At 43.3% G+C, this 18,269-nt stretch overlaps 1 protein-coding gene across 2 annotated transcripts; it reads left to right on the top strand.

Annotated features, from left to right (window-relative positions):
• The first annotated feature begins 4,542 nt into the window (after positions 1 to 4,542).
• LOC115313409 (carbohydrate sulfotransferase 1-like) lies at positions 4,543 to 16,957 on the top strand. Of its 2 annotated transcripts, XR_006078357.1 has the most exons (3): positions 4,543 to 4,629; positions 10,172 to 10,356; positions 12,280 to 16,957. XR_006078357.1 is itself a non-coding variant. In XM_042293882.1 (2 exons), the coding sequence occupies exon 2, from the start codon at positions 12,261 to 12,263 to the stop codon at positions 13,617 to 13,619; it is 1,359 nt and encodes a 452-aa protein (XP_042149816.1). In that variant the 5' UTR covers positions 4,543 to 4,629; positions 10,172 to 12,260; the 3' UTR covers positions 13,620 to 14,945. The 2 variants fall into 2 exon arrangements, 1 of the variants encoding a protein (XP_042149816.1); XM_042293882.1 differs by having other exon boundaries at positions 10,172 to 14,945.
• Positions 16,958 to 18,269: the final 1,312 nt, after the last annotated feature.

Genomic DNA, 18,269 nt, shown 5'->3' with positions numbered 1-18,269 from the left:
AAAAAGCGTCAATCTCAAGTATAAACAACTCCAAATCTGTAGTTATCAAATTGTTAATTTATAAATACGAGAGAGATTGAATGTATCAGTGATCGTTTTGGTTGTTAGAATAAACTCTTGTCATTTACGACATCGCTCTCAGTTTAGGTTTCGCTTTTCCATGAAGTGCCACATTTTTTCGTTCTTTTAAAGCCACGAGGCTCCCTGAGATACTGTAATATCTGACGTGTATCTTTCTTCACGAGGGCGTTGGTATCCATTGCTTGCCAGCCAAAACCGTAATTTGGTGTACTGATATTTTTGGTACTTGCTATTCACCTGTGCATCCTAGTAGCTCCTTTTAGTTCCATCGGTGTTGAGTGTACTGAATTTCTGATGCTTAAGATGTGTTTTTAAAACCACAAATGTGCTTTAATTTAAATTATCCACCGGTATATCGATGACATACCTAGATTTATTATTAAAATACGCTGTGTCTCGTGTGCTTCTGTTTTGAAGCATGATTTTCAACTTGCCTCTTTAACATGGACGCCTTTCCTAAGCTTTATAATTTTTCTCTGGTGGTTCCTATTTTTAAAACTGGTGATTTTAATGTTCGTTTGTAATTACCGTCCTGTGCGATTGATGCGTGGTTTTGGAAAAGTGTGTAAAAACTTTAGCCACTTATAGCTTTAGAAACACAGCGCGTGGCGAGTCCTTATACACTATGATTGTACCGTAGTGAATCAAAGTGCTACCACAGCATAAAAGGACGACTGTTTTTCTGAAAGGGAAGTCTGTATAATCATCCCTTTTTGCCTGTGTTGACTGTGCTAGTCTTACCCAAGAGCAGGCAACTGTGTGCGATTTAGTTTTGCATATAGAAAACGTTCGATCTTGTTTTTCATGATTCATGGTTGCCGAAACTGGCAATGTATTGCTTTATTTGCCACCTGTGAGCCTCGTTTTCTAGCTACCCCAGTGGTCGTCGGAAGGTTGTTCGCGATTTTTAGTAGTTACTCCGTAGAGTTTTGTTCTTTCTTCAAGTTCCATGGTTACTGAATGCTCACTCCTGGGACAACTTTTGTTCCTTTTGTTTATAAGTGACAAAGTTTCTGGTAAGAAGCGCAAGTACGGAAGCGAGCTGGTTAGATAATGTTATAATTTAAACCATAAGACACGGATAAAGAGATTGAATTGACGAGACGACATACAATATCTTGTTCCTTTGTTTCATTTCTCCGTGTATCACAGATTGTAACATTACACAATTGTAAGTAGAGGTGTGCGAATATCAATATCTTTCGAAGCGAATCAAATCGAATAATGAAGGTTACGAATCAAAATGAATTGAATCGAATCGAATATTTTCGAATACAAATAGTAGTTTCAAATAAGAACATTTTTGAAAACAAATATTTTCTATGTGATGCGAATTAAACAAGAATGCTCAATCAAAACACAAATGGAATTTTTTTTCAACAAACATTTTGAAAAGAATAATTTTATTGCAATAAGAAAAATGTCATACATGTGACTGATAAAAAAACGATGAAATGAAAGGTAAGTCAGTAAAGCACCACTCAAGAGGTGAAGTTACAGAACGTAAATGAAAGTACAGAAAGGAGGCGGGTCGGCAAGCCACCACGCAGTCGAAAATCGCGTCGGGGACGAACGCAACCACGTGGACGTGAACGAAAGTACGCAAGCGGTGATGGCTCGGCAAGTCACAATACAAAGTCGAAGATCGCGTCGCGCAGCTGCACCGACTTTGTGTAATCTCTTTTTACGCGGGGGAACGCAACCACGTGAACGTAAATGGAATTACACAAGCGGAGTTGGGTCGGCCGACACACACCAGAGTCGGAGATCGTGCGCTCTCGCCACGCAGCCGCACTGACTTTGCGCAATCTCTTTCCACGTGCAATAGTTCTGCCAATAGAGGGCTCCACAAAGAAGCAATAAATTAAGAATACCTTTTTGTTTGGCGGAGGGAGCGAGTCTTACTTTTTTACCAGTGGAAACGGGTAGAAATAAATAGCAAAATGAATACAGGCAAACTGATGAACCGGAAAATCAAGGGGAAAATCAAACGAGCCAGATATCGCCGATAGCAGAGGTCAGCTGTAAATCCATATCCGAATCCATAGCACCTTGACTACTGTAGTGACTGTAACAAAGGCTGTAGGCCTTCCAGGCATCATGACTGTAGTGAGTATGGTCCGTCGAGTTTGTACTCACGACGATGCACGTGCCGCTGCAAATCTTAGTCCTTCATCAAATCTATCGCAGTGTTTGCGCCACGACCACTTCGCCAACTCCGCAGTCCAGACATCATGGCAAGCAAACGTCACATCGCGCTGCCGCGTGCCAACAACGTTCCAGTGCTTCATACAAAGAAAAAGCCACTTATGTTGGATTTTTGGGTTTACCAAGCTCGAAACCATACTGCGCAGTCCAAAAACAAAACAGAGAACTCGACCGCGAGTTGACACTACTCAGCGAGTTCCGGGTTATTCGTAGTTTTCGAAGCATTCGAAGAACTTGAATGCTTCGAACAGCGAAAGTGCGAAGAGAATCGAATCGAATAGCGAACATTAATCGCGAAGTATTCGAAGTTTTGAATATTTACACACCCCTAGCTGTAAGTGATGCGAAATTTATTTTGTTCACGGACTACGTTGACTTTTCCTAAGTATGAAATACACATGGAATTGCTCTCGTCTACAAGCTAAGATCGTACGCGTCTTGAAATGGTTCTATAAAACTGTTTTTCACTTATTCCACTAAAGCTAAATTTAGTAGACTGGTTAGTCGCCAAAAGGCTTAATCTTCAAAGGCTAAATTTAGTGCGGCGGTTTTATTGTTTTCCCTTACTCCCTAAAAGTCTTCCTGATTTACTGGAACGTTTACCCGGAATCTTCACTTTCTTACGAAACGTTATATCTTCGTGAAAACGCAAAATTAGAAATGGTACGCGAACTTTTGCAGTTATGCTGCTGACGTTCGGTATTTGTTTGCTTATTGAACTTGTATTTAATTAGGTCACGACTGGAGTTTCAAATAGTCATCTAGATTTATTCGACCTTATAACAAGCTTCTTTTTTTCTTTTCAGTTGAATATTGTGAGAAACGATTGGTACGAAACGTAAATGACAGTAATATTAGAAAAGGATATTGCGATCATTAGGAACCTGATTTTTATTGTATGACTTGGCCGCGAGCGGGCAGCACCGATATTTTAAATTTGTTCCCAAATTTTTCGCGTCGATGTTTATTCAACGAACTTATCATGGTTCCTATAGTTACCGAAAGTGTAAGAAACGCAAAGCGTTGCGAGTTTCGAACATCAAATTATCGCTCCTCAGCTAATGAAATTGCAGCATCGTCCTTTTGAAATGGCGAACGACCAATCTCGAAGCGAGAAGCCAGAACAATAAGCTATACCCTACGTTTCTTAAGCAGTCAGGGACTATGAGGCGAGCAAGTCGTCTGCTTCTTGTGTAGGAGTTGCGGTGACGTCAGAATGACGCCGAGCTCTGATTGGCTTCTTTTGAAAGGATAGTGGGTAGACCTCAATGCTTGATGCCTTGAGGTCTACCCACTATTTTTTTTTTTCAATCAGCAGATAAGAACTCGACGTCGTTCTGACATTATCGCAACCCCTGTGCAAGAAGCAGACGAACTTGCGCTCCACATTGATATCAATATTTCCTTTCCAGACAGCTGAAACATATATTTTTACCCCACCTGCGATTTCCTATTATTTCCCCTTAGCAAGGATTTAAACAGCTTCTTAAATGTTTGGTGCATACATTTCGTGTTGCGAGCATTATGAAGGGTTTAAGGGTATAATCAATGAAATGGAATGAAATGATATGATTACTTGACTTCTGGATTTTACGTGGCTTGCTGTCAAATAAATGTTTTTCGTCTGAGGTGAATTTTTATTTTTGTTTTATAGGGAGCATGAGTTGTACCAGGAGAGTCAAAGAGGTCGTTGGATTTTTTAATTGACCACCTAAATGAGTTTTTTAACGCATCGAGCTGAGATTTTGTAGGGAAATGGCCGAAGATGATGCATTTTGTGCACAAAAATTTCATTTTTGAGAAATTTCGAGGTATGAAGATACATAAATAAAATGTAAAGAACTCTTTAGCAGGAATTCAATACATACGTTGTCCGTCTGCTAAAAAGGCGTTTTATTGGTGGCTTGTCCACATTCAAGCGGTTCGTAAACCATGTAAAAAATACAAACAAAAAAACTCAAGGACTTAAGATTTTTTTAAAATATGAAATATAACAATCTTCTTTTACCCTTATCACAACTAATATTTAGAAAAAATATCGATGTGGCAGCGAATGAACGATCGTATTGAAATGTAAAAACAGAAAAAAAAATTATATTGCTAAGACATGAAGTTTGTTTGCCTGGAGAGATATTCTAGAGCTTTCGGCATTTCAAATAACACACAATAATCTTCTGAACTCTATCTTCAAACAGCTGCAGCCGTGCCCATACTCTGATTGTGTGAAGACCAGCAGGTGTTTGCAATACTTGCAGTAAACGCAGTCATGCGTCCGCTGCAACCACTATACACAAGCCATGTTGTTAATTTGTGATGATCATGTAAAATATGGAGAAAAAGGTAAGTTTATAATACCCCCTCATTGGAATAGGTGCCCTGTTCCATCGCGCAAAATAAGATTCCTTAAAGGGGCTCCAAAATGGATTCCGAGATCCTTTTCGTGGGGCGTAAGCTCCATATATCCGCCATAAGCGTCGTAGAAAACCCCAAATATCACCCATGCGTGACTTGTTTACCTTTTAAGAGCGCGATAAAAACACCGTAACACGGTTTTCTCTGATATATATCTCAGAATAGGAGCGTACCACAATGCTTGGTTGCATTTTTATGGGCAAAAAAAGCGACGGGTGATTGTAGTTTTTTTTTAAAGATATACAATTAAGGTATGTAGTTTCCGTTGGCGCCATAAAAAGGCGATATAAAAATCCACTGGGGCCCCTTCAATAATTATTTGCTCGAAAAGTTTACACGTGTCACAAATATACGCGATAGACATAACATATGCCGTCTTTTCTAACGATAATAGTAACCGCTTTCCTATCTTGTGTGACGTTCATCCCCAATGAAAGATATAGATATTTAGGGTTAATGAAATCACCAGGCTCGATCTAAACAGACCGTAGAAATCGACACATGCACGAAGCAATCTAAACTTCTCGTTAAACATGCATTTCACAAGTCCGTTTTTTTTTGCCTTTTTTTTTGTAAAATTAAAAAGCGTAGCTTTGCTTTTGTAAAAAATAGTACAAAAAACTGGCCAGGATCAACGGTGGGCGGCGACGCAGACGACTAAAGGCTAGCCCACATGGCGCGTTTTTCTCCGCGTCTGCGTCGCGTCTGCGCCTGCGCTTTGACGTCACTTCCGGCGCCGGGACGAAACGCAGCGTTTTTAGGCGCATTCCGGCGTATCTGGAGGAGCCAGATATTTTGCGTCCAGGCGTCGCGTCTCGCGCTGCGTCCAGAAGGCAACAACCAATGAACGGCCGTGTCCACTAGTTGCAAGGAGCGTTTGAATTGTCTCCACTGTTTTCGCCACTGTACGACTGTAGTTTTCGCCACGGACCTCGCGACAAAGGCGCTAATAATAATAATAATAATACTTTTTATTTGCACATATTGCGATACCCACTCGGCAGCGTGCGAAGCTAGGCAGAAAGGTTGAGACTCTTACGCAGGTGGGCCTGCTAGCACGCCGCCAAGTAGGGAAAGGGATACGGGAGAGGAAAATAAATAAAAACACTCAAAACAGGAAGATACACATACAAAAACGGGTAACAGCCCTGTGCCATTCCAAGGCAGAGCGCACACGCGCACGCACACACGCACACCCGCGCGCGCGGAGTTTACGAAATTTTTACGCTCGCGGCCTTAAATAAAAACGGCTTTTAGGCCCCGCCAACGCTAACAGCAGGGCGAACATGGGTAGTTACGTCCTTCCGCCCGCGGATATCCGTTTACCATACCTTACACAAGTTCGGGGAATCCTCCCTGCTCCGCGGGAGATGCTGACGCTGCTTCAGCGGAACAGAGAGGACCTAGCGAAGTACAAAAGCGTCCTGCACTCCGGCAGGCCAAATGTAAAGAATACAAGGACACCGAGAGACAAAGGTACAAAATTAATACTACCGGCAACAACCGCAACAACGTGACCTCTGTAGCGGCCAGCGGCCAGCTGTGAATGTTTTGGCGCGGGCGATGGTGATGCCAATGGCGTATCGAAACGTGGATGAAGCGTACGCACTAAAAGGGATGAAAATTAGTTAAATTGAGCTTCATTGCGATTGCTGTAATAAAAATGAGTGCTTGCTATTACTAAAACTAAATATTACGGCATGTAGCCATCACTTACCGCGCGATTTCTTTTTAAAATTTGATTTTGTTGCTTAAGCGCGTCTGGCTACGTTGGGCAGACGCTTCGGAAACGCAGACGCGAAGCGCTGCCCGGTAGCGCTGCGTGTGGTTTGACTGGGCGCACGCGTCCTGCCTAGCGCGCGCGCCAAGCCGAGACGCGCGTCTAGACGCACTGAAAAACGCGCCATGTGGGCTAGGCTTAAGTCGAGCGGCGGGGCGCGTTTGGCGCACGTATCGATAGATGACGCTACCTTCTTATAGAGACTACTCGCGACGACCGTGATTTACTAAAAGGAAGATCTTTTTGTAGTGTACCTTTGGTTTAAAAATAAATACGGACTATAACAAGAAAACTTGAAGTAAAAAAAAAAAAAAGAAAAAAAAAAGAAAAACAACGTGGTTGCAAAACGACGGCGTTTTTGATGCCGACGGATATCATCTGTGCGTTGTCGGCTTTCTTTCGCTGGTCGGCTACACATTCCAACGTAAAAACTCTGTACCTGAAAAAAGTGGCGCATTTCCTTCCCTCCTCCTCAAAAAAAAAATAAATAAATTTTTCCTTACCCCACCTCTAACTTCCGGTTTGCGACGGAGGCGCCTTCTGGATGTTCCCAACTGTCTCGACGCCTCGATCAGCTCGAGCAGCGCGATGCCGGTCGTGAGGACTTTTGTCGTCATAAGTGTAGCACTGACCTCATTTAGAGCCCGCATTCGCATCCGACCGCCCTGAAGCCGCTCTAGGTCTGTTAGTCCAACCGTGGATCCGAAAAGTGCTTCGGATAATCGTCCGAATCGTCCCTACCGAGTGGCATTATCGGTCAGTGTCTCGTGAGTGCCTCTCCGCCCCTTTGGTTTCACAGGAATCGCAAGTCGTTTTTCATCATCATATAAATCCGCCAAGTTGCAAATGTATTCTCCACGATTTCAAATGATTCTCTACATTTTTTTAATGGTTGGAGAAAAAGCATACTCCTGCTTGTCACATTGGCTTCGCTCGCGTTGAACCGAGGTATGCATACATCCATATGCTCAATCGTTTCCGCAGCCGCGAGGGCGTTGCAAGCGTTCAACTTTGTGCGAAACAAAGAATGGAACGCGCGCACGTACACAACACTTGATGAGAGAGCGTACTCCGCACTTCCGCCGCATTCCGCACGAAAGTGAGAACGACGCCGATGCTTCGAGCACGAGCAGGACCAGGCCCTATAGAACTTCCACGGCACGGGCGTCCGTGCATGCCAAGTCGGCAGTGTTGTGCTCGCTATTACATCGCTCGCGCTTACGGTGGAATGGAGTGATTTATTCGCTCTTAACAGCTGTCTTTTTGCATTCTGGTGAGCTTTATACAGAGCACCTACATCGCATAACTCTGCGGCTTCCGTCGGATTGAAATCTTTTCGACCGATTTGGTGAAGCAAGGTCTTCCTCTAAGGTTCATCTTCCGTTCCAGACAGAAAACTGAAAAGCTCTCCGGCCAATTTTTCCGCAGGCGCAGCAGCCCTTTAGTTTCGGCGGAGCTACAGGTTGGTAAAGTAATGGCGGCTGGAAGTCCAAAACCGAAAGTAGCAGGATGTCACGTGACGACTGCTCAGTAGTTAGCGCGGGGGCTTGTTTGAAGAATGGCTCCACTCTTCCCACGATAGAGGGACTTTATTCCGACGCTGCTCCCGACGCCATCTATCATTACGTGCGCCAAATGCGCCTTGCCGATCGACTCAGTCATCTGCGTCGCCGCCCGCCTTTGACCATGGCGACGTTCTTGGCCAAATTGTTTGCAGAAACGGAGCTACGCTTTGTAATTTTACAAGAAAAAACGGACCTGTGACGAAAAGTTTAGACTGGTTCGAGCAGGCGCCAATTTTTACGGCCCATTTTAGATCGAGCTTTGCGACTTTCGCCACCCTATATATAAGTAACAGTACATAGTAATATTTAAAAGTAAATGAGGAAGTCCTAACTGAAGCAACGTCCTTGAAGAAATAACGAATGCTGATGTTGTATCTAACCGATTTCGAAGAACATTTAAAATGTTATGACAAGGCTTTCCCCTTTCTTAAATCTAGAAAAAAAAAACATACAGCCTTGGATAAATAAGTGTGTTACAGAAATTAAAAAAAAAAAAAAAAAAAAGTGTGCAAGGACTTCGTCGATACCCGAGACTTTGATGCGATTTAAAAAAACGTGAGATACAAACTAACGGCGGATATAAAAAAAAGAGAAGTGCGATTACTATATCAAGATGCATTTAAAAAAAAAAAAAAAACGAAAAAAAAAAAAACGTTCCGAGGAAAGTGTGGAATGCAGTGAATGTAATAACCAACAGAGAAACTTCTTCCACGTGTAAGATCCAGATTAATTTTGAGAATAAAAAATGGAAGGAAAGTCCCCAGCAAATATGAGCGCCTGTTTTGTTAGTATTAGTGCGAGTAATGAAGGGTAGAATAGCCGAGAAAGCTATGTAATAGATGAGACTGCGCCCTTGAATAACTTCAAAATTATCAAACCAATCACGCCGTTTCCATTTGCTAGGTTGTTTACAAGTTGAAAAAATAACACCGGAGCTGGCATTGATAGATTCAGATCAATCCCAGTGAAAAATGTCTCCAAAAATCGATGTCAAGTAAGGATACGCGTACTGGTGCCCTCCTGGTTGGCAGTGCTATCGCGTTTGGGTATTCGTAGGCAGCTACACTATCAGTTTTGTAAAAGTAGCATTTCTCATTGTCGTAATAATCTTCACGTCACCGACTATCAAAACTGAAAGCGGACAAGATCCAAAATAGAGAAGCAGTGCTTCCAAAAATTTAAATAATTAATGCATGTCTGCAGTCGGTGGTCAATACACAATGACAAACACAATTTTTCTGCGTGTGCAGTAAACGGGTTGGCATGTGAGTTAATAAGAAAGTATTCTTCAACAACGCAATAAAAATTGTTTTGATTACTACGAATCGCAACAGCACCTCCTCGTTTTTCCATTCTTGACTGACTTGCGTATTTGTAATTTTTTAGATGAGGTACGTACCTGATCATTTACCGAGAGCCACTTCTTAGCGAACATGATTGCATCTAACCGCAAACATAACGAGTTAAAGAACAATTCAAGATTGTCTCGCTTGCACTTCATACCTTTCGTATTAGAAGGTATCGCAGATAACTGTTCCGGCACATCCTAAAAGCATTCATTAGTTATGGTGCTGCTATCCAGATTCAGTGAATGTGTCTTCCGTGGGGAATGTGAACTTTGGGGCTGCCATAAGAACAAAGATAACACCAGTTACCATACTCCTGGCATCAGTTTAATGGTCACTCAAGCGCACAAAAATTGTTTTCGCTTTTGATGAGAATAGCTCGCTCCCCATCTAGCTTCCTTAGAAATATATTTCCATTTTTATCTTACGAATACTTATAATACCCATCTGCCACCCGCCGTTTCGCGAACCACAGGTTATCCAGAATGGAGACGGCTGAGTGAATCCTCTCTAACTGTGGACTTCGTTCAAATCACATGTATTATAAAACCACATCACATGTATTATAATTATAAAACCTAGAGTCTTGTCTGCCTTCAGAGTATGTTGGGGGGAGCGTCGAGGTTGTCACTCACAGGTGTTCTATATCTCACTCCTTCTCAACCTTGTATACTTCACAAAAAAGGTTATCGTTTTTTTTTTTATTCAAGAGGAGCTCCGTGAAGTTCTAGGTTAAACTTTCTGCTTCGCCATTGATGCTCATTTACCTCCCTTTTCAGTCGTTTTACCGTGTCAAGGCAGTCAGCGTCCGCTATATTTTCACTGCGGGCCTTCAAGGGTTTTATTTCTACGTCTTGCTGCTTCATCTGATTAACGAGACTGACAACATCTGGACTGTTGTTTATGCTTTAAACCATGCAGTTTAAAGTCAAAAGGTTATCAAGCTCGCTGTTTATCGCTGCAAGTACGTACATCTATTCTCCGATTCGTGTTTCCTTTTGGCTTATTCTTTAAAATTTGGTTGAATTTGTTTTTGCTATCGCCCTTTCAGCAGTCGAGTGTTGCCACGTAGCCTAACTTATGTCCATAGGCCGTTTGATTCGTTGCACGTGCTTATATCGTCCCGCTTCGACGAATCCATTACAGACACGCACAAATCTCAGGAGAGATAGTCAGGGCGCATACAACAACACTGAACAGTGAATAATCTGGTATCAGCGGTAGCAACACTGGTTAAAAGCTAGGCTAACAAAACAGGCACTATTGTAGGACCAACCCGTGTTACAATAAGTTTAGTTGATGCGATCACTGTGCTGACACTGCTGCCAAGACACGATGTGCCGCTTGTCTGCTCCTCCTCTGCCTTGTGGGCAGTGACTTAGGGCTCGTTCAGTATATGGACAGCACGGGGTTGAAACGCACGGTCTTACGCTAATTCTACAACAGAACCTCTTCGTCTGCGCGGTTCCTTGGCAGAAGCAATCAGCACACCGGACCTGTGCTGCGATAAATCTTTATTGGATGCGATTGCCATGCTGCCATTGCTGTCGAGACGCGGATGATAAGAATATCAACCGGGTTTTCGAATCCCAGCCTTGCACCTGTTGTACGACTGGTAGCTTTAGCGCATCCCCGATTTTGCCGTTTTCTTTAAGTCTTTATAAAATTTCCTAATTTGGTGGTTTTCTATTACGCTCAGCAAGTTTCTAACTGTAACCATATGCTTATTTCCACCAATTAAGACATATTTTTAGTGAATGATTTAGCTTATCGTGACATTGAATACCCCTTGATTATGTCCCCCTGGCCGTCCAGCTTACTTGCGCAGATCACTAGGGTTCCTTTCACGTATTCCTTTTAAATATATGTTGCACTAAAGATATTTTTGATGGCGTACAACTTAGACGGAAAATCGAAAAAAAAAATAATGTGAACTTTCGTTTTTTTTTTTTTTTTTTAAATAACTCTAGATAAGAAGGTAAAACCTAAGGACTTCCTATTTGGGAAACTTAAGCGCATTCGTGATCCGTTTAGGCTTCGTTGTATCTAACGTTCTAAGATAGAGCACCTAACGTAGATAAAAATATGAATGAGTTACCCAAAACCTTACGCAAAACCTTACATCTAGCGAGATAATAGGGAGTTTTCGTAGATAATTTTTCCATTTCCGCAACGCTCTCCGGAACGACGACGCCACTAGTGCGCATGAGCGGCGCAAGCCTTGCCAGCAGAGTCCCAGATCTCGTAGCGGGCTACAGAGAGCGCAGCGGTACAGCGGAAACGATCTACGTAAACTCCACATTTGCGTACTCGCGTAGGTCCTACAGAAATGCTATATACGATCTCCTAGCCTTAAATAAACCCCCAGTTCATATTTTCATTGGCTAGTGTGTTACATATAGCTGGGGAACGAGGATTATACAACGCAGATGTAATTTGAGAAGTGCAGAAGGCCTTCACGTGAAGATATGGCCCTCAAAAATTAATAAATAAGATTGAACAACCGACGTTCTGTGTACAGGTGAGAACTGTGAGTTTCAGGCTTGCATTAAACGTGTTCCTAAACAAAATACGGGAGTGTTATCTTCTAATACGTTAAAGCTCACCCATAAAACAATTCGGAAATGAGAGAGGACGCATAGATGTTTTATTTCTGCAAGTATGCCTAAACTAAGTATCTCAATGAACCGCGACAAGCCAGTTACGACGCTAGCAGTGCGTGGTTTCTGTTTTGCAAATTCAATTAGGAAAGAAGGCAGCACTTGAGCATATTACATAAATTTCGGACACCGAAAATAGAGGTTAAGATATAATCGCTAAACTTAAAAATATTTTGTCACCAACACAAAAAATCAACACTAATCCAAAATGACGCTGTTCTTTACAGGCCAAGAAAATACATACAATTGTCAAGAACCGAGTATTCCCCGTCGAAATGGGCGGTCTGGAAATGCAATTTTAAGATTTACATATTTCTCCCTTTTAGTTTGTACTATACTCTTTCTGATGGTGCCTATAAAACCAAGGAAATATAATAGAAAAGGCTCCACAAAAGTTGGCAATGAACCTACCGTGCCAATAACTTCCGATTTCGACAACGTAACTTCCGTTTCTAAGTCGACGGCGAGGAACCACACAGCTATCTTCTCGGCGAAAAACGTCACCGAAGCTTACAAAGGACCATTCCGCAACGCTGTTCCCAGAAAAGAAGCCACAACCGGACAGCCGAGGTCAGCGACGTCGACTACCAGCCTCTCCGGGCCTGTTATCCTTAACGCCACAGGCACCTCGACCGTTCCTCGTATCCTCCTGGTGGCCTATTTCCGATCTGGCTCTTCGTTTCTAGGCGCGGCGTTGTCCCAGAATCCACTCACCTTTTATCACTTTGAACCACTGTCTGTCCTTCATAACGACCACACTAAACCACCACAAATTACTTCCCTGAGTTACAAAACTATACAAAACATTTTCCGCTGCGACTTTGAACATGTCCCAGAGTACATTAAACAAGCAAAATCTTTTGGCCATCATTTCGCTCGAAACAGAGTATTGTGGTCCCGCTGTAGAGGTCACATCAATGTCTGCTTTCGCCCTGAAATTATATCCACTGTATGCAACATGTCTAGAATGCAGTTGATGAAGGTTACCTTGTTAAGGCTTCGTGATGTACGGGAGTTGATCAGAAACTACGATGATCTTGGACGGAGTATCAAAATCATACACCTCGTCAGAGACCCAAGAGGTATATGGGCTTCCAGGCTGCGCGAGACATGGTGTACGTACGAAATGGGGTGCAAGGACATTCGGACACTCTGCCAAGAAATGAGAGACGATATTGACACGTTTGACGAACTTAAGATAATTCTTCAGAGTCGGATAACACGAGTTCGGTACGAGGACATTGCTCTAAATCCGGAGTCGGGCATGAAAGGTCTTCTAAGTCGTCTCGGTCTAAGTTTCACAGGGCATGTCTCCAGGTTTCTTAAAACGCACGCGTTTGCCTCCGATACAAAGACAAACAATTCATTTTCAATACGAAGAAATTCAAACAGAACGGCTTTCCGTTGGACCCAATCGCTCGATTATCGTGACGTGGTCAAAATTCAGGAGGCGTGTCCTGACGTATTCCGTAGTCTGGGGTACCCAATCGCCCACAGCGCAGAGCAGTTGAGAACGGAAATTGAGAAAGCCTTTAGAACACGTAGTGATCGAGACGGTATGAGATAGATTCGACTGCAGTACTGCACTTCGTTTCACGTCAAGCCCAAACACCACCGACCCTACGAGCAGATGGAGCTTATGAAGCAGTGTCAAAAGCGCCAGTCACTCGACCTTCCCTGTACATGATTGGTTCAGCGTTTACAGAACGCGTACAGAAACACGATGACGATCATGTTGGTGCACTCTTAATGCTGCACGATTGGTCTCATCAGTTCGTAGCGTCGGCTGTGTCTGAACTTCAGGTAAAACGAAGAGTGGGTAGAACCAACTTCCAGCCGGCAGCACATTGTTTCTTAGACGACTATGTAAAAGAATGAATGAATCGAATGAATCCGGTATTTTACTTCGTTTCACGTTAAGTTTAGACCCAACCAACGCTACGAGTTGATGGGACTCATCAGACAGCGTCAAAAACGCACCATCATGGGGTTCGTCATGTTTATGCATACCTGCTTTATCATCACTGAACCAATCAAAACAAAAGGTCCAGTGGCTTGCGCTTTTAACGCTCCGTGATTGGTCCCATTATATCATTGCGTGGGCTAAAACTGAAACAAAGTATAGGCTCTATAGTCGGTGATAGGTTATGAGCAAGGTGGAAGCTCCTCCCACCTCGTTCCATTTTAGCAGAGCGAAGTCTGGGGAGGAAGCGACCTCCTCTCCAGCCTTCGCTCTGCTAATGTGGAAAGAGGTGGGAGGAACTTCTAATGTACTCATAATCTATCTCTAATTATAGTGTGTCTATAACATCGTCCTCGGCTTAGATTTCGCTGTGCGAAAGTAATTTGACAAAGAGAAATAAAGAAGCCACGGAATTTTTTTAATTCCTTTTTGACGGAGTGGAAGTCTATACGCTTGATCGAACATCACATTACGAAACTATTTTTTTTAAACGGTGTGGTACTTTCACATAGTTTTTGAGAACGGCGTGGAGCTACTAATTGACATGAAGTTGCAATCGATTCTAGACACTGTAAATTACTAGAAATTGGGGCACCTTTGTATGGCTCATTAAACTGCTCCGGCAAAAATTGTTAAATAAAATTGTTCTTTACAAAAGCATATGGTTCCCCGGAAAAGGGAGTTTTTTTCTTGTTAGTAAAAGCTTCTGAAATCAAGTAGTCGAGCACTTTGTGATGATAATCGGATAATAAAACGAAATAAAAAGAGCATGCAGTCAAGGCGATCAGAAAAGGAAATATCAAGTATTGAGCAAATCGACCCGGAACCCTATTATATCTAATTCATGTGAGCATCAGAAAGTAAAAGTGGACTATTTTATGGTGAAAACGATTGAAAACACCTCTGAAAACACATCCACAAAGTGGGAACAAAAAAGTAAAAGGGCAGCGACTTTTATTTTTGAAAACCTAGAATGCATGAAATGCATTATTTATGGGGCGATCATTTGAATGTGTTTAAGAGACATTAAGCGGCCGTATTATTGAGTGACAAAGAAACCTATATTTTTTTAAATAAATGTCCTTGCTAAGTTTACGGGGATAATGAATCGGTGTACAGGGCGGGTGTCGTCAAGTCATGTCAGTTACGGACAGACGGACGGACGGACACAATTTCGGGAAAGGAGGGGGGGGGTCTGTTAGAAATCATTTCAGGCTTTAATAATCGCGGAGTTGATGGGGTATTTGAATCTCGCATTTCCGTGTTGCCTTAGATGCTCCGTAGACAACGGCCTGAGACTCCATGGCCGCGTGCCCAGAGAAGCCACGTTGTCATATTTCCGGCTGGATGAGAGCGCGGCAAATGGCACGACTATTTTCCCTGCAGCAAGTGCATCATCAGTTTCTTCATTGTTTCTTTTTCGGGTAGTTTGTGTCATCCATCTCTGCTCGCTAGAAGAGCCTGCAGGTGGGCGGGAATCACCATACACCTAATATATATGAGCAAATATGTCTCTTCTCTACATACGGGCGTTAAAATATTTTTATCTAGAATAAATTTCCGTTACACTAAAGCCCGTTGGGATTGATCCTTTGCTGATACTTTGTTCATTCGTTCCCGCGAAATCGAAATTGGGAGTTTCACGCGCCAAACAAACGAAGGACATCTGGCACGTTCAAGCGGAATACTGAGGATGAATGAAGTTAGACCACTTAGGGGACTTTGGGTGACCAATGGGAATCTCGGTTACACGGCCCCTTTACCAAAACAAACCCCCGTCAAGTTGCGGGCCCTTCGGCCGGGATTCGAACCAGCATCTGTAGGCCGTCGCTTTTGGATCCAAACCACCGATGTGGCGTGTCGTCTCCGCTTGAGTGTGTGAACACCGGTCACTAAAAATGCGATGCCTACGTGGAAGGCGGCAAGAACACTTTGAAGGGCACTGAACACTCAAGCAGAATCAGCCTGTCACGGAAGAATAATATAACAATGGGAATTCTCCTGTCCGAGACGCAATTTCGTACTGAGCCGTTCAGCGAGTCGGGCGAATGCTGCGTGCACTGAGCGGAAACAATGCTCCCGACCCCGTGTTCTACGCCTTATCGAAATACTGTAGAGCAAGCTGCCTATTCTAATGTCAAAATGCTAGTGTGCTCGGAGCTGAGAACAGTAGAGTTCGTTCGGAGCTTGTTCACCTCCGTAAAAACGTCACGGACAAGATGCCGCTATCGTCATTGTAACCACCCGTGTACGGAGAGACAATACAGAGTTTTAGTATATCGTTCAGATACTTCCGATACCCGATAACGATGCGATGCACGCGCAAAGGCGACGGCGGAGTACGGGTATCGTCATCGGAGTCATCGAAGCGATCTTCTAACATCCACAACTCAGGAACAGGAGGAGATGAGAGAGCTCGGGACTTCAAAGAACCGAGCTGAGGATGGAAAGGAGAGGGTAGAGGCACAAAACTATCGTCTCTGATTACCTGCAACATCTCTGACGACCCGCAGTTCAACGATGACTCGCTCTGGTTTCGCGTGCATATAGTTAATCCTTGCGTCACGATGAAGCTGCCAGAGGGGTTTGTTCCCTATGAAAGCATCTACAGGCTTGTCGTGCACGATGAATGTAAGCTCAGCGATTCGGAAGCTTAGTTTCTCCATTACCGCCAGTACTCCATCATTGCCGTTGTTCAACCTGCGCTGTTTTCGAAGCTGCATTCACCAGACTGGCCGGAACTCTCCGAAGCCTCTTTGGACTTTTCTGGACTTTTCGTGTCTAGTGCAATGTTGAGCGCGCGTTCTAGACATTGGGCGTCGCCAACGGAAAAAAGCGGGCGGGAATCACAGATGCGAGCCTTGGAATGTGTGCGTGCGTATATTACAATATTGAAGTGTGGAAAATATTGTGTAGCAAATGTAAATAAAAGTTGAAACGTTTGTCGTCTTGATTGTTCGTTTCTATTAAAAATTGTTTTTCCGTCGATAAAAGTCGTTTGAAGGGTTTGCACGAGGCAATTCACCAAATTGGACTGGTATTTTGAAAATCAATAGTTCCCGAAAACATTCGCCTATTTCTAACATAAATAAACCCCAAAAAGTATACGGCCTAGCCATAGTTTCAGGGTCAGATACTCTTTTGCGCAAGGTCGAGGTGACGAGACATATTACTCAGCACAGAAGATTCCAATATAGGCCGTTTTACTGAAGTAGGGAGTGAGAGAAAGGGGAAAATATTTGCCGCGCGCTTTTATGCTTCCTGGGTTGGAACAAACAGCAAAAAGACCCAGAGGAGGGTTATGGAACTGTATTTTTGTCGGCCACTGTCACTTTCGCATGTCAATGGCAGATGGAAAAGGTCAACTTCCGCCCCATCCCAATGCGGTCTCAGAATTCGACGCGCTCCAGGAGGCGCTGCGGTATTCAAATGACGCTGCTCACAAAGATACGGTCTATACTAACCTATTTTTCGGAAGAGATCGGTTTCAGTGGCAAGTGGAAGAAGATTGAGGGCGCAGGTGATCTGGTAAATATTAGGCAACATAACAATACCAGAAACTCGGAGGCAATACGGACAAAAATTACAAAAAGGACGAGACGGTGTTATATATGTCCTTTTTCGTCTCCGTTTCTCCGGTTTCAATATGTTGCCTAGGTGTTAAGACCTTTTGTGTCTGCAAAATTTTCTTCCTCTCCAATATTCTCGAACACACAGTTTATATTCCGTCACTCAGTGGCAATCATAATGGATGTATACATCCATTATGAGGAGTCAGACACAGAGGAGTCCACTATAGTGGACTCCTCTGTTTTAAGATTTTTTTTTTGTCGAGGACTACACATTCGGTAAGATAAGACAAGAACGTTTGACGTTTCCCAAAAGCTTTATTTATGCACAGAATTTATAGGGCCTCTTTGTAATCCTTCTCCGGGCTGAGTAAGGAGACCATAGAAGCGTACTTTGCAAGGGTTTTGCAAATGAATAAAGTCACCAGTGTCACGTGACTTTACATTGCACGTCATGGTTCAGGTGACGTCGCAGGACCAGGTGACGTGACGTCACAGTGAAACTTGACGTCATGGTGTAAGGTGACGATGTGACATCATGGTGTCAGCTGACGCCACGAAGGATTAATGAATGCCATGCATTTAGCGCGCTTTCGTGGTGACATCGCGGTGTCAGGTCACATTGCGACGTCACCAAGCCTACATCCCAGCACGAACGCAGATTCCCTAAGAACTGGTTCTCTAA

This window comes from Ixodes scapularis, unplaced genomic scaffold, assembly GCF_016920785.2.
Source record: "Ixodes scapularis isolate PalLabHiFi unplaced genomic scaffold, ASM1692078v2 PGA_scaffold5__190_contigs__length_132052651, whole genome shotgun sequence".
NCBI classification, from domain to species: Eukaryota; Metazoa; Arthropoda; class Arachnida; order Ixodida; family Ixodidae; genus Ixodes; species Ixodes scapularis.
Note: the sequence above shows the minus strand (reverse complement) of the source record. Positions and strands in the feature narration are given on the sequence as shown.